The sequence below is a fragment of the Microchirus variegatus genome (assembly GCF_963457635.1).
Source record: "Microchirus variegatus genome assembly, chromosome: 7".
Taxonomy (NCBI): Eukaryota; Metazoa; Chordata; class Actinopteri; order Pleuronectiformes; family Soleidae; genus Microchirus; species Microchirus variegatus.
This window is the reverse complement of record NC_139808.1, coordinates 3,382,250-3,398,894: the sequence shown is the minus strand read 5'-3', so window position 1 is coordinate 3,398,894 and position 16,645 is coordinate 3,382,250. Positions and strand designations below refer to the sequence as shown.

The 16,645-nt window shown below is 42.5% G+C and overlaps 1 protein-coding gene across 1 annotated transcript in view; it reads left to right on the top strand.

Annotated features, from left to right (window-relative positions):
* Nucleotides 1-9,609, top strand: part of trim62.1 (tripartite motif containing 62, tandem duplicate 1) — a gene marked incomplete at both ends in the record, with an annotated part of 28,313 nt that extends 18,704 nt beyond the window's left edge. The window contains 4 exons of the mRNA XM_083892250.1: nucleotides 84-179; nucleotides 3,278-3,534; nucleotides 5,300-5,415; nucleotides 9,059-9,609. Coding sequence (XP_083748376.1) covers nucleotides 84-179; nucleotides 3,278-3,534; nucleotides 5,300-5,415; nucleotides 9,059-9,609 — 1,020 coding nt within the window. The remainder of the gene's footprint in view (nucleotides 1-83; nucleotides 180-3,277; nucleotides 3,535-5,299; nucleotides 5,416-9,058) is intronic.
* Between the last annotated feature and the right edge of the window lie 7,036 nt (nucleotides 9,610-16,645).

The following is a 16,645-nucleotide window of genomic DNA, read 5'->3' as shown; positions in this document are numbered from 1 at the left end:
CAATCCTTCAAACGCGTCGCCTAATTGAATTTATCCCAGCCCGCTCGGCAGTTTCCTGACCTGTTGTACTGTGTGTGTTGCAGAGGGAGATGAAGGAGCAGCTGGCCACTCTGCAGGACAGTGAGAAAGGACACACTGAGGCCCTGCAGCTCCTGCAAAGACAACTCACCGAGACCAAGGTACTGCAACACAACACTCAAAAAACAAAATGTACAACGTATTCTCATCTGCCATTCGTCAGTAAAGTGTCAGTGAGCAGGATCTAAAGATGAGTCTTGTGTAATGTCGTGTAGTCGATGATTATCTGTCTTCTTCACTGATTTTGACTGACAGGTGAATTGTGACACATAAATTGGTTTATTGATTGGCGGTTTAATTCTAACACCTTATTTTAATCAGCAAAGCTACACACACTTGCCCCCTATTTCTCTCCTGCCTCCTGTAGTGACATTGACACATTAAACAGGTAGAGGGGGTTTTGGCAAAGACGAGTGTTTAATCCAAGACTCGATCTGACTGCGAGACACTGGACTTTAAGCTGCCCCCCACTTGTCAGTAGACGTGGACTATTCTCATTAGATAGACATTCATTATCACAGACTGCTCTTCCTGTTGCAGGGATGCAGTGACTGCATTGACCTGTGATTCATTTATGCAGCTGATGATGAAAGTTCTTCTTCATTATGCTAAACTTGAGTCATTTTTCTTGTTTATTTTTTTTACCTCATTGTCCTTCCATTACGATTTTGTAATCCAATCCAATCCATACTAACAGCTGAAAAATGCATATTGCGTTATTATTTACCAATATGCATCACCCAATTACCTGATTAATTGATGACCTAATTAATCATCAACTATTTCGATACTCGAGCAATCGGTTTGAAGCTTTTTTCATTATTGAAACAAGATTCCAGATTGTTTTAGCTTCTTAAATTCTTTGCTCCATCCAACGATTACTCGATTAATCGAGAAAATAATTGACAGATTTATCGTTAGTTGCAGCTCTACATATCGCATTTTCATTAGTGCTGGGCACTAGGTTAACGCGCGACACGTTTCCTCTTCACTTTCCATGATTACTGACTGGAAAACGACGTGCGCGAGGTCATGTTTACGTGCCGCGACACTGGAGTCCAGGCACCTTTTACCAGTTGGCTACATTAACTGCATTAGCTCATTTAGCGCCGTTAGCACACCTACAATCGAACTGGAGCGGCCCGTTTATTAAACGAAAAGAGCAGCGCTACAAATAACCAGCTTACCTGTGTTACTGCTTATGTCTGCCCCTGTTTTTTAAACATGTTTTTAGGGTTACTTTAGAGACGCTAAACAACACTTAACAATCCGGAGTCACGTAAACACGACGTCACTCGCGTCTTTTTCCGGTCACTCGTCATGGAAACGCGCCAATGCGTTATCGTGCGTTAATGTTGACGCCGTTAGCCCAGCACTAGTTTTCATGCATGTTAACAATCAGATTTACAATAATTCGGTTTTCTTAGTGTCATCATGTAAAGACATTAGTCCGACTAAATGGAGCTAGTCTTAATTTGATAAAACCGTAAACATACTGACTGTTAACAGGAAACGGGTTATCCTCTCTGCAGTTGGTTCTTTAGTTACAGAAAATACTAGCAAGGTTTAATTTATTAGACCATTGAAGAGATGAAACAGTCACTGACAGCAAGTGTTAACAACAATCTAAGTTCTCTGCTAGTCGTCGGGCTGTATCGGTAAGAACCAATCAGGAAGTAAATGCAGGTAACTTTGCCATCTTCTTTGTTTCTCTGCACCCAAACTAAAAACTGCACCAAAAAAGTTGTTGAGTTGAAGTGCACTGCACTGTGAATGTAGCCCCGCACTGACTTATTCTTCTAAGACTGAAAAAGAAGCTCCGCAGCACAGCCCAGCTCCCACTTTTTTTTTTTTTTTTTTTTTAAACGAATGTGCCTTCCTTGCACTCCAATTTGGGACCTTGGGAGTCTCTCCCATCAGAAGAAACAGTCATTGTGTCCTATTCACATGCCCACGGGGGATTTGCCTTCCCTGAAAGGTAGGCTGCATCGTGTCTCCAAGGGCTGCAGACTCTCTCTCTCTCTCTCAGTGCCATCACATCCTGCTGAGCCAAAGCAAGCAGACGTGTCACCGAGACTGATAGCAAAGCAGCTGCAGTCCTCCTCCTCCTCTTCACTGTAGTTTTCAGCTCTTATAATAATAATGTAGGTGGGCTGGGATGGGACTGACCTGAATGTCATGAGCTTGCAGTGGAATAGAAATATGTCCCCGTTTCTGGGATTGATTAAGTTTTTTTAAATTTACAAGATAAATCAGATGAAACATTTTCTTAAGGTGATTAATTGATGGTTTGCACAGAAACAGGGGTTCGTTCAGTCGTCACAGAATTCTCTCTCGCCAGATGTTCAGTTTGCAAACGCACGCGGGTAAAGTTTTGATTAAAAACGTCTGGCGTTTGACAGCTTGAAAGGCTAATATGTCCTTTTTCCAAGTCCAACTTTCCATTTTTCTACAAATCAGTTTATCTTCCAAAGTCATCAGCAGTGTCTGTAATGACTTAAGCTTGTCTGAGTGGCCCTTTTAATCACTTGACTTCAGACATAGGACGTGCTCTGTTGATGCCCCGCCCCTCAAAGTGAACCGTTTGTCTCTCCTGAATACATTTTTTGAAAGTCGTACTTTTGACCGAGAGCCATTTCAAATCAAAACATGCATAAGCTGAATGAATTGATGAATATTAATGTAATATTAACACAATTTAGATAATTTTGTAAGTAGGACTCGGTTAAAAATATTTGTTTGCAAGATCTGATATGAATGCATAATGGGTCAATATTTTAATACATGCCACTTCCTGTATCCTGTATCCCCTGCACAAATCTTACGAGGCTATCGTGGTTCCAGTCTTGCATGACCATAATTCTCTCGTGCGAAGCTGTTAGCTCCAGTGAAGCTATCAGCAGAGTCTGCAGTTCGTTATGCTTTGCCATCTATGTTGTAGAACCAGAAATACTTAGACTTTTCAGATGCTTTGGTGTTGCGATTATTTTGTGTACTAGATGGTCACCTCAAAACCAACATCACATCCCTGTTTTCTTCTTCTGATGAGCAAAGAGGACATAAATAAAAAAAACGTATCCAACACTCCATCCAAATCCAACCAGCTACTGTATATTAGAAAAGTCTATTTCTTGTCATTTCAGTTGTAAATACCCCAAATGATGTTGTATTTTTTTGTAAACAATATCGTCGCTTTCAGTCCTCAGCGAAGAGTTTGCGCGCGACCATCGGCGACGCGTTCGAGCGCCTCCACCGCTTCCTCCGCGAGCGTCAGAAGATCATGCTGGAGGAGCTGGAGATGGACACGGCCCGCAAACTCGCAGACATCGAGCACAAGATCCAGCGCTACAGTCAGCAGCTGCGCGACGTCAAAGAGGGCATCCAGATCCTGCAGGAGCGCCTCAACGAGACGGGTCGACATGACTTTCTGGAGGGAGTAGCCGTCACGTCTGAGAGGTGCTTCGCCTTCCCTGCACTCCCATCAGAAAACACGTGGTTGTGGTCCAAGGAGGATCTGATTATCTAACACTAGGATGAATGAATGTTGTTAGTGTGATACTGTGATATGACCAAATGGGTGTTTTGCTTTTGCTTACATTGAAAACACACATTTTTATGGAAGAGGATTAGGGCCACACAGAAAAAACAAAAATTGAGTTCTGACTTTAGTCAGAATTCAGTTTTTTTTTCTTCTGAGTTTTAAAGTCAGAATAATGAGTTTAAAGTCGGAATTCTGATTTTTAAAGTTAGAATTCTGAGTTTTAAATTCAGAATAATGAGTTTAATGTCAGAAATCTGAGTTTAAAGTCACAATTATTAGTTTAAAGTCACAATTATGAGAATAGTCAGAATTCTGAGTTTAATGTCAAAATTCTGAGTTTAAAGTCGGAATTCTGAGTTTTAAAGTTAGAATTCTGAGTTTTAAATTCAGAATAATGAGTTTAATGTCAGAAATCTGAGTTTAAAGTCACAATTATTAGTTTAAAGGCAGAATTATGAGAATAGTCAGAATAAAGTCAGAATTCTGAGTTTAATGTCAAAATTCTGAGTTTAAAGTTAAAATTATAAGTTTTTAAATTCTGAGTTTGAAGTCAGAATTCTGAGTTTAATGTCAGAATTCTGAGTTTAAAGTCGGAATTCTGAGTTTTAAAGTTAGAATTCTGAGTTTTAAATTCAGAATAATGAGGTTAATGTCAGAAATCTGAGTTTAAAGTCACAATTATTAGTTTAAAGGCAGAATTATGAGAATAGTCAGAATAAAGTCAGAATTCTGAGTTTAATGTCAAAATTCTGAGTTTAAAGTTAAAATTATAAGTTTTTAAATTCTGAGTTTGAAGTCAGAATTCTGAGTTTAATGTCAGAATTCTGAGTTTAAAGTCGGAATTCTGAGTTTTAAAGTTAGAATTCTGAGTTTTAAATTCAGAATAATGAGTTTAATGTCAGAAATCTGAGTTTAAAGTCACAATTATTAGTTTAAAGGCAGAATTATGAGAATAGTCAGAATAAAGTCAGAATTCTGAGTTTAATGTCAAAATTCTGAGTTTAAAGTTAAAATTATAAGTTTTTAAATTCTGAGTTTAATGTCAGAAATCTGAGTTTTGAATTCTGAGTTTTAAACTCAAATATTCTTTCCTCGTGTGGCCCTAATCCTCTTCCGTACTTTTTGGCAACAGCTTCAGATGCTCCTCTGAACAGATGGAGTACTGGGCTTGAAATAAACCAACAATTTGAATTGAGTAGTTTACTATAATAGGGAACTTAATGAGTTTGAACATTCACTTAGCAGAACTGATGCCTCAAACTGCTCGGAAGTTGCTACATTAACATTTTTGGCAGTGTTTTTAATCAAAACCCGGGGACGATAATTGCATCACAAAAGGGATAAACGGAACAAAATGTAAGTACTGAACAGCGTCAGACCAAAACGGGATGTGATGCAATGTGATTGTGAGGATTTCTGCATAGTAATAATAACCCCAGTCACTGTGTTTTGGCAGAACTCGGGCTTCATGTTGAGTGATTCATGTTAGAATTGATCACATTATATTGTAATGCCATTAGGGTTATCTGCCCCCCATATCCCTGCTCTGATGTATTCATCTCTGCTGCTGGGCATTTATTAAGTATTTTGTTATAAGTCTCAATCATCAGTGATGGCACCGCAACCCCGATTGCTCACTTTTGAGACTTATTGATCTTTTTTTTTATTTTACTGTCACAGGATCAAGGGGAAGATACACGAGACCAACCTGACGTACGAAGACTTCCCGACATCCAAGTACATGGGTCCTTTACAGTACACGATATGGAAGTCGCTCTTTCAGGATATTTCACCAGGTATGTGAACATTGTTGGAACAATATGATGTCAAACTAAAAAATAAAGAATGCAGTGGGTTATATTGATCAATTATTTCATAATAACCTTTCAGTTTAATTTAAAGCGGAACTAGACCGGAAGTTCCTATTATCGCTGTTTTTTTTGGTGTGTATCTGCGTCATTACCTTGTTTATGAAGCCCTGACGGTTCGAAACAAACAGTTCAGCCATTGCTGAGAACGTTGTGTTTTATTGTAATCTCGGGGCTCAACGAGATCACTGAAAATCCCGTAATAGTTACGTAAGCAGCGGTTCTCCTGAACAACCGATCGTCCTGCTCCGGGCACTAGTCCGGGCACATCCGGTTACGTACATTTGAACCGCAGAAGAAGAATAACGTCCGTTGTGGAGGTGTTTCACGAGCAACAGTGTCTTCTGACTCCGGTTTAAAGTCATAAAAGGGACTGCGGCGGGGAGTCGTGACGAAGCTATTTTTAAACACTGTTAAAACAATGTTTTGATAATGAGGAGCAGTGCATCCGCCGTTCCAGAGGGGGGCGCTGCGCTTCTGAGAACGGATGTGCTGGATAGTACTGGCCAATCACAAGACTCTGTCTTCTGGGGGTGAAAGTTCACTCTGAAATCTCGCAGCAGAAAAACCCTGTCAGAAAAGAGGATTTCTATCGGCTCGTTTACAGCAACTAGGAGGTTTTTGACCATAAAAACATGTTAATATATGTAAGTAGACCTCCATAACTAACATTTATGTGCAACAGGACCACTCTATGTGACCTTTAAATTCACTGATATAGAGCGAGAGACGGACATTTCTACACCTCCTCTTTGACCAATCACAGCGCAGTTCAGATCTTATTGGCTCTTTGACCACACCTACTTTGTATGAAGGTGCAGCAACAGCTGCCTACGACTTGTCATTTAAGCTGTAGTGATGGTGACCTCCCTATAAAACCACAAAATAGTTGTTTACATGTTGGTTTTTGAAGACGTTACACAAACGGGGCACATTGTGTTTTATTAACAAGTGTTAGACGGACGTCGGTAAGGTGATATTTCATGAGTCCTTTGTTTGTCCGGATGCAGTTTATTGTTCCAAGTGTCTCACTCGGCATTTTCCTCCCCTCCCCACGGTTTCCTGCCCGTTATCATTTTTTCAACATCCTTTTTGGTACAGAAAACAATGTCATTGTCCATGTTAACATATACTTTCACCTTCAGCAGAACCAGACCATTCTTCACCCCCCCCCCTGTAACACCACGTCTTATGGAGTCGGGTCTTACTTATGTGAGACTAATGCTCTCCTGACTGCAGCTTTATGTTTGACGGACAGATTTTTGAGTGCAATCGATCCTTTAAAACACATTCTCGGCGAGGGAATGTACTGCTAGCTTTTCAAGAACATCTGTTCTCGCAGTAGATGAATGTCTGGGACATCCATCTTTGCAAGGACTTATCTAGCCTTGCATTTATTTTCCAGGGATGCTCTTGATTTTCTCTCCATCCTCGTGTGAGAAACGGCGGTCGGAGAAGTACTACATCCGTCCGTCCTACAGCTATCGCGTCCTTACTGGAGATTATTTCTAATAACGTGCTGAGGAATTTTACACTCCCTCAAATCAATCCTCCTATTTCAGCTTTCTGCCAGCTACGGGGGGGGGGGGGTGGGGGGAGGCAAGACAAGTTATTTTGGTTCCCCCTTGAGTGGCTGCCAAATGGAACAATTGGTTACAATCCATCACCGGTGGTTGCCAGAGAAGCAACAAAGACATTCTTCCCATCATCCCTCAGCCTTTACTGTCACTGCTGGGGTTATGGGGAATAACTAGCAGACACCGTGGTTCCTTCGGCTTTTCGCGTTCAGCTGGAAACCGACTTCTCTGCCAATAATGCGCACGCCTGCGTTCGTCTCTGCGCGGCACAAAGAGGCTCTCTGCTTATGAAATTTTAATGACTTGATTGTAAAGAAACACTGGAGAGATATCATTGACTGGAGGAGGCATTGTCCCGTCAGCTGGCGGACTGCTTGACATTTCACCTCGGATAGATGTACGGCGGACTGGAGCGATCACGTTTCCGATGCTTTACCGAGTCTCCTCTATGTTCAGCCTGATTATCTACACTTTGGATGCCTGTATAACCAAGTGCTTAGAGCAAAGAGGGGTAAATATTCACACCAGATATTCTTTAGGCTACACGACAAAGCTCCCGGGTGAAACCGACAAAATATTTTATCAGATGTGCCTTTCGTTTAGACGGCGACTGCGTTTTTTTTGGGTCTCAAAAACGCAAAAAAAAATTAACCCACCCTGACCCTCCAGAGTGCAAATCTTAAAAACGCTCCACCGTCGCGTTCCCGTCTAAAGGGTTGAAAACGCTAAAAAAGTGTGCTCCGAGCTGCTCACGCTAGCTATCCTCCCGTACGCGTTGACGTCGGATCCATGTGCAGTACAGCCAAACAACAACAAACGTGTCCGATTATCCGTCAGTCGGACATTCGGGTTGCCTTAGAGAAGTAGAAGGAAGTTTCAACGCATTTGTGCGCACTCCTGGTGTTGTTGTATGACAGTGCGTCACAGTGCCACCTAGCCACCTGGCATGCATAGTACATCAAATTTCACACACTTTTGTGTCACCGTGTGCATGCAGATTTTCCACCCAAAGACACACGTCTAAACTCGAAATAAAAAGTGGCAACGCGACGCCACTTTTGCGGTTTGTGTTCAGATCTTTGTCGCGTAAAAGCTAGCCGTAATCGAACCCGAGTTCGTTTGCTCGGAAAATCTGGTTCATTTGGGGAAACTCTGGTCTACGTATAAACGTAGGTCTTGGTTTGATTCAAGTGAACCAAATGCAGGAAGTGGACGGCAACGCAGGGCATTGTGGGTAAACGCAACCAAAGATATGCATGTGCAGAACGGGAGAAATGGCCAATAGGATTTGATGCAGCTCCATGTTTTGTGGTATTTTCCTCAAGTCTTTATCCCCATTCTGTCTGAAACAAAACAAAGAACATTTATTCAACTTTTATTTCACCAGGAAGTCACATTTGAGATTAAAACCTCTTTTACAAGCAAGGCTCTGCCAAGAAAGAGCCAGTTAGCAGCATCATACGTGCAACTGGAGAATATTATTAGTGGAGGTAATAATTAGGCCTTAATAGGGACAAGGTTTTTAAGTTTCAGTACATTTTTGAGTCCTCTGGAGTTGGACAGCACTCCACTTTCACTCTGTTTGCACACAGAGGATGGATCAATAATTAAAAGTGGTGTTCTGTCCAACTCGTGAGTTTACAAAGCTGTAGGAAAAAGTAAATTATTAATGTTTGGATAATGTATTTCCAATAGAAAGTGTCCACAGTGAGGTCGTCCAGACTCTCGGACACTAACTTTACCTCGTTGGCCTGTCATCTGGACAGGAGGAGGTTTCTTTTATTTTCTTCAGAAAACAGACAAACTGAATTGTTTTTATGTATTTATTCACTCACTGGTTCCACTGAAGTGGGTAAAATATACTGTGAAATCATCAATGGTTGCAAATGTCTCAGGTCAAATAAAGTTTGACCCAAGGAGATTTGAACACCTGTCCAGATTATTCTCAACTATAATATAGAATATAATATATCTATGCTTTCTGCTCTCTTTAGTGCCGGTTGCGTTGACCCTCGACCCCATAACGGCCCACCAAAGACTGATCCTCTCCGACGACTGTACCATCGTGGCCTACGGGAACCTCCACCCGCAGCCGCTGCAGGACTCGCCGCGCCGCTTCGACGTGGAGGTTTCTGTTCTGGGAGCGGAGGGCTTCGCCTCGGGCGTCCATTACTGGGAGGTCATGGTGTCGGAGAAAACCCAGTGGATGATCGGCCTGGCCAACGAGACGGTGAGCCGCAAGGGCAGCATCCAGATCATGCCCAGCCGCGGCTTCTACTGCATCGTCATGCACGACGGCAACCAGTACAGCGCCTGCACCGAGCCCTGGACCCGTCTCAATGTCAAGAGCAAGCTGGAGAAGGTGGGCGTTTACCTGGACTACGGGAAAGGCCTGCTCATCTTTTACAACGCCGACGACATGTCCTGGCTCTACACCTACCGAGACAAGTTCCCGCCCAAGGTCTTCCCCTATTTTAGCCCCGGCCAGAGCCACGCTAACGGCAAGAACGTGCAACCTCTGCGAATCAACACGGTTCGCCTTTAAGAGCGACAAATATCTCCCGGTTTTGTGATCGTGTCCTGACGGACGAATTGGCAGGACCTTGTGTAGGTTTCAGATATTTAAAAAAACAAAAAGAAATCAGTTAAAATTAGTGCTGGGCACGTCAACACCTTAGCAGCAGTTAAAGGTGTTAGAATTGTTAAAAACTTAGTCTCTAAAGTAACGCGAAATTTTAAAGACAGAGGCACACATACACAGTATGGTGGTTATTTGCAGCGCTGCAATTTTTCTTTTAATAAACAGACCGCTCGATTGTAGGCGCGCTAACGTCGCTAAAGGAGAGAACTGGTAAACGGTGCCTGGACTCCAGTGCTGCGGCACGTAAACACGACGTCGCGCGCCTAACGTGCCCAGCGCTAGTTAAAATGTTAGGGTGTTTGAATGTCAAATATTTTAGTTCCGTGTTCAGAATTGTGCTTGATGTTGCTCTTTGAAAACGAAACAAAAAAACACGCCGTTATTTCTTCTCCGTGACTTGAAATGACACTACGATAAAAAAGGCCCCGGGGGTTGAGCCTCGTTCCTCATATTTCGTTGAAAAGATGACACTGAATCCAGAGGGAGAGAAGTGGCCTCTGGCCTCTTCTGGAGTCTGTGGCAACACAAAGTGATTCCCTCTGTTAAAGTGATTGTCCCAGGCCTGGCTTAAACACTCTGTGTCCAGACACTTGTCTTCTCTGTGCTGTAAAGTTGGCTTAGCGTTGTTTGTGGGAATGTGATTGACAGCAGTCGGGGGGGGGTTTTGTTTTTGTTTAGTTTTTGTTTTGTCACATTTTCAGCAGATCGCCGTGAACGGGTCGGGTCGGGTGCGTCGGGCACGTTTTTACTTCTGCCAGAGACCAGGACCTCGTCACGTTCACGCGCGTCTGCTCATCGTTTACAGGAAAAGCTGCTCTTCTATGACCTAAAACAAAGGAAACAGAAAGTAGTTCATAGGCGATCCACATTCCAGTTTCGAGGCGGAGGTTCTCCAGAAATGCTTTGCTTTTTCACCGAGGTTTTGTGTGTCAAGGATTAAATGAATGTGTTCATGCTGACTCATGTTTAATATTGAAGGTTGTTGGGTTTTTTTTTTTTTTCCACTGCTAAGTTATGTTGAATCACATTTCTGCTTCCAGTCAATAGAATATTAAATTGTGTGTTTAAGTAGATGAGGGTCACATTAAGCTCAAATTAAGCTAAAACTAGAGACCGACTTCTCTCATATACTTTAAATCATATTTATGTGGAAGACATGGTCTTGAGCACAGTTACGTAATCCTGGCCATGTCCATGGCTCCGTTTTGTTTATTGACCTCCGCCAAGGAGGTTTATGTTTTCGCCGGAGTTTTGTTTGTCTGCCTGTCTGTTGGCAACACTCGAAAAAGTCAATTTTCAAGAAATGTCTGCAATGGGACCAGGAACAAGTGATTCATTTTTGGGCGCTATCACTATTGGTCTGCGCTCTCCGAGTGCTTTTCTAGTTTCTTCAAGTGTTCTTCTTTATGTTTAGTTGTGCACATTATGTCCTGCACAATCACCCCTAAGAGGCTCTTGTCACTCAACCAAATCCAGTGTGCACAGTGTTTGTTTGAGTGACCTGCTTCAACTTTGGTTGTGTTTGATTAAAGCACAGTGGCCACATTTTTGTTAGGAACTACAGTGGAATCAGAATTTATTTCCCCGTTGGAAATTAAGAACAAAAACATGACATCGCACCCTCTCTTTGTCACTTCTTTGTATTTGTTTGTGCGTGCGTGTGTCGTCTGTGTTGTCCATTTTTTAAAAGAAACCTAAGGGGCAGTGCCCTTGTTTTTGTAGCATCTTATTCCCAGTGTGTTGTAAACTATAAGGTCTAATTGTGAGCGTCTGCATTGCTTTAACTTGCACAGATCTGTGGTTCAGAGGTTATCCGAGTAACGGCAGTCACGGCAGATTCAATCGTACAACCCAGGTGAGTTTGGTTTGTGGAGGGGGGAAAAGGATTTATTTATTACTGTGTGTACGGCTAAGGCGATCAAGACAATATTCCGTTATTTTATTTTTATTTTTCTATCTTTCACTGTCAACATAAGACCAGCTGGGCTCATGCAGGATCCACCAAATGTAGAATTTGACCCCACTTTGCAGGGTTTAAAGACCTGTGTGTGTGTGTGTGTGTGTGTGTGTGTGATCCGCTTATGTTTAAATATTAGGAAGGAGATTATCAAAAGGTTATTGCCGGGTGATTGTGGGAACATTACTTATCCTGCTGGAGGTTTGTGGGAAGTGTTTTAATGTAAAAAAAAATAAAATAAAAAAAATAAATGACTGCGTGAAATCAGACTGTCTTTAAAAATGTTTTGTCTTGTTTTGATTTGCAGCAAACGTGTGGTGCTTCGTCGTTTTCTGGAACAAACAGAGATGGACATTTGTGTAGCTGCTGCTGGGAAGGTCAGATTTCACAAAACATCACAATTAATATCGACCTGAGAATTCACAACTGACGTCTCATCGATAACATTCAGTTTTAAGGTTTATGTTAATCCAGCCTGATTTACCTGAAACCTTGAAAGGGTCTAAGTAGCAACATGATCCATCTCACAAATCTACGCTATTGACGAGCTAATGCTAACATCGGCAAGATAAAACCCTGGATAAAACGGCAGCCCCGTCATGATGATGTTTACCTGTTATAAAACACAATTATTGACCTTCTTGGATTATGTTGGCCATCAAATAATCCATAATAAGTCATAAACATAGCAGTTCAGGTTGATGTCATTAATAATGACCGTAGCTTAGCTTTTGTGCGTTTGCTCTAAACCCAATGTTGGGCTTCGGGTGCAAAAAACTCTAAATGGTTTTAATTGAATTAGCCTAATAATAATTATAGTTATATTATAGTTAAATAGTCTCTTGTATCTTAAGTTTGTTAGTGCTCAATGTTGCACGATGTGAGTGATGATCATTGGATGCAAATGTGCTATATTAAAGGTGCCATATGTAAGAATGTGGCCAAAAAAGGTTACTACACTCAAATTCAAAATACAGAATACAAATCTTTTAGGCTTCGTTTTCTGACGTAACTGGCAACCCGTGGTTGATCGGCAGCTGAGACTCTACTGACTGCAATGATTGGTATACAGCAGTAGGTGGCGCCACATGCCAAAACATAAACATACTGTTGTTGTTGGCGAGTTCCGTTTGTTATATGAACATTATTCCTAAGTCTCTGTGACATTTTAGGAGGATTTTATGGTCAGTTGCTTTAGATTTATTACATAATGCACCTTTAATGATGGTGTCAAATTTTGGCAGGAATTGCCCAATGAGATAATTAATTCAGGGTAAATACTGGACTTTTTCCCCCTCCAGTGACTAAATTATAACATTTGAAGGTTGATCTTCACAACAAACTGTCTGACACTGCAGGGATAATCATTTCAGTCTTTGCTATGTGGCGACTTTTGTTTGTTTTATGTCATCGTCTGATTTCACGAACAACTTTAAAATCATAAAAAAGACGAAATGAATCCCATTTGACAGGTGCCAAACATTAGAACGTGGTGCAAAATAATATGTCTGCATCACGTTCAACATTCCCTCACAGTGGGACGATCCACCACCATCAATGGATCGTCTTCGTTTGCCATCCGTGTCAAATCTGAATAACTGAGCCGAACGCATTTTCTCACACAGTGGAATCCTCCTCGTGCTTGTGTGTGCGTCTGCACGTCTTGTGTATCTTTGCAGCCTGTTGCTTTATTATTTCTTCCAGTTGAGTCTTGTTGCATCATCACGATTTACAGCCGTTCCACAACAAACCGTGACGTCTGAAGCTTCACAGTATAGACAAACTTGGGTAAGTGGCTTTGATCCAGACGTTTTTTATCTGAGGAAAAGTCCGTTCGCTCTCCATCCTGGTAATAGTAGATACAGAAGTGTGCATTATTATAAAGTCGTTGTTTAATCTTCTAAGAGATGTAAACAGGCAGTACTCAAAACACTCGCCTTTTTGTGCTCAGAACATCTTTTATTGTGCATGTTTTCAGGATAATTGAGCCTTTTTACACAAATAATCAAATCAGTTTTACCCCCCCATGAAGATTTAAATGTTTGTTTGTTAAATCTTTAAAGGTTGGGTGCATGAGTCGGACAATGATGTCAAATAGACTGCATATTAAAGTGATCCTAGCCTTCTGGTTTGCCAGATGAGGCCATCCTGGAAGTAAGTATACATTGAAAAGCCACAAGGGGGGGGTGACTATGGAAGAACAAACCTACTTCTGACCATTTGACCAGTGAAATGTTGAAGTTTGTCCACACACATATGTTTATATATATATATACTGTGCTTGATGGTCTATTTTCTTCCAAGTTATGGTTCTTATGAGTGATGTCACTACGAGTTGCTACTTGCAAAATGGATTTTCTCCATTTTTGCTATAGACTGTACGTGTTGAGACCGATGGTGGAGCGATTTAACAGCGCTTCGGTCTGTTCTCGCGCTCGTCGTCTTGCACATGTGAAGCAATAATTTGCCTTTTGGACACGTGAGGGTATTAACGGAGATATAATAAAGCAAGAGTGCACACGCAGATGTGTGCTGCAGTGTTTTTGTCTACTCAGGTTTGCAGGCCCTCGTGTGGTGTGGCTCCGTCATGCAACAACTCCATTCGTCAAAGGACTGTCATCTGGTGGATAGAGCGACTGAGTGCTGCCACAACTTATCTTCAAAGAAGCTCTTGCAGATGCAGCTCTTCCAAGAGCTTCTTCTGTCCTTGCACTTCTGCACTCTCACCCTCTGTCGGTCTATATGTAGTGGATTTATTTCCAAGACTTCTTCTATGTAGCTGAAGCTCATCTCCACACATCACACATTCAACATTAAGGGTGTCATTGCGTTGAGTTGTTGTTGTGCTGGGGCGCCCTCTGGTGTTGAATCCTTGTCCCTTCTCACCTTTTGGAGGTCAACACTTTTGACTGAGTCACAATGAGAGGTTGTCGTCAACAATACTGAACCCAGGTAAGTAACGAGATTTATTTCTGGACACACACACATATTATGACACATGATGTTTGAACAACCTTGCTTTTTTGTGGTATTGTAGTGATTATTGAGGTGAAATCCTCCTCCTCCTTCTGCTCCACCTGGTGCTGAAGGACGATCACTATGGAGACCTGTTTTCTCACAAGGTGAGTGGGAAAAACCTGTTGCATGCTTTCTGAAATAAATGTGTGATAGATTTGCATCTGTAGGCCTCAAACATTGATTTTTATTGAACTTTACTGGTGTAGAAGCCACTGGTTTATTCTCTCTTCTTAGAGGAAACTAGAGCTGAAACAATTCATCGATTACTAAATTAATCGTCAACTGTTTTGATAGCTCTTTTCATGATTATAACGAGATTTCCGATCGTTTCGGCTTCTTAAATGTGAATATTTCCTTCGTTTCTTTGCTCCACATAAACAAAGAAAATCATTAAAAAGCTGAATCATTTTGGTTTGTGGACAAAACAAAGACAATAGAGAACATCGTCATTTCCAGGTTTGACAAACGCTGATTAACATTTTCCGACATTTCGTGGAACAAGCGATGAATCGATTAATCGTGAAAACAATCGTTGGTGGCAAGTGAGGTCCGCGAGCCAATGGCGGCCCGCAGAAACATTTCTGGCGGCCCCGCAATGAATTACAGTCGATAGTTTTAATCCTACTAAGCTTGTTAAATGTTTATTGGACATTACTGGATACAGTCCAATAAGTGTAGACTGTATAACTGCAATCTGGTCATTAAAACTATTACAAATGTTTTTGTTTTTTTTCCTTTGGCGGCCCTCGGTCCAATGTTGGGTTCCTAGATTGGCCCTCAGGTATCAAAACTTTGAGAGCCCCTGCTCTAGAGGATACCATTTATTTTTGTCAGAAACATTTCAAATGTAGAGGAGCGGAAATATTTGAGAAAATAAATGGCTCAAAATCCTACCTGAATAAATAATAATATATAGATTTTTCCACCCGTGGATACAAAATTGGGAAGCACAATCTGTTGCACGTCCTCAGACCGCTCAGTATTCATTTAGTGCTTGCATCACGGAGAGAGGGCTTACACGTGGGCGCTGCTGCGTCAGCACACTCCAGATCATTTCTTTCGAAACCCTGGATTAGTGTTATTTAAAATGCAGAGGGCCTCCTCCCCCCTCCCCCTCCCCTTTCCCCTCCCCTTTTCCCTCTGTTACCCGTTGTGAAACGAACAAATCACCTCTCAGGCTCTGAATAGTCAAAGACGGCCTTCCAGCCATCTGTTTCACTCAGGTTTAGTGTCTCTCTCTCTCTCTCTCTCTCTCTCCGGCAGGCACGCCTCAACCTGCCTCTTCAGCACCTTTTCAGCAGTTTCCACACACGATTCCTCACGTACGAAGAGCTGCTCAGTAATGTTTGTTTATTCATACGAAACCGGTGTCGAGCGCCGTATTAATTTGGTGATTCTATTGCACGTTATTCCCCCCCGTCGCCACCGACTCCCGCGAACGTTTACACTTTGTGGAAGGAAGACGACGCGTTAGCGCCCGCAAGCGCCGGAGATTTGAGCACGCGCGCGACGTACAGCTCCATGAGAGTCTCGGCGCACCTCACCGTGACGACGTTCACGCTGAGAATCAGGGGCAACGCGAGCATGCAGAGCACGAACACGAGCGCCGCGGTCACGTTCAGCCACAGGCAGGGGAAAGCCCAGTGTCGCCACCCGAGCTCTCCTCTGTAGGAGACGAGGACGACGTCTCCATGGTGACGCGTTCTGGGCATCTGCAGAACGCTCCCGGAGCGTGTTCCGTGAACGGTGCAGCTGCTGTGTGTTTTCTCCGGGTCAACGCGCTGTGCCGACGCCGACGGCGGCGTCCCGCAGTCGACAGGCGAGGAGGGAGCGGACTGGGCCGAGACGAGTTTTGCCCCGTTTTCGATAATCCTGTGTTTCTCCTCGGTGTGTGCAGGGCGACGGTGACGCATGTAGAGGATCGTGGACAGGAGCAGGACGAGGAAGAAGAGGAAGACCATCCCC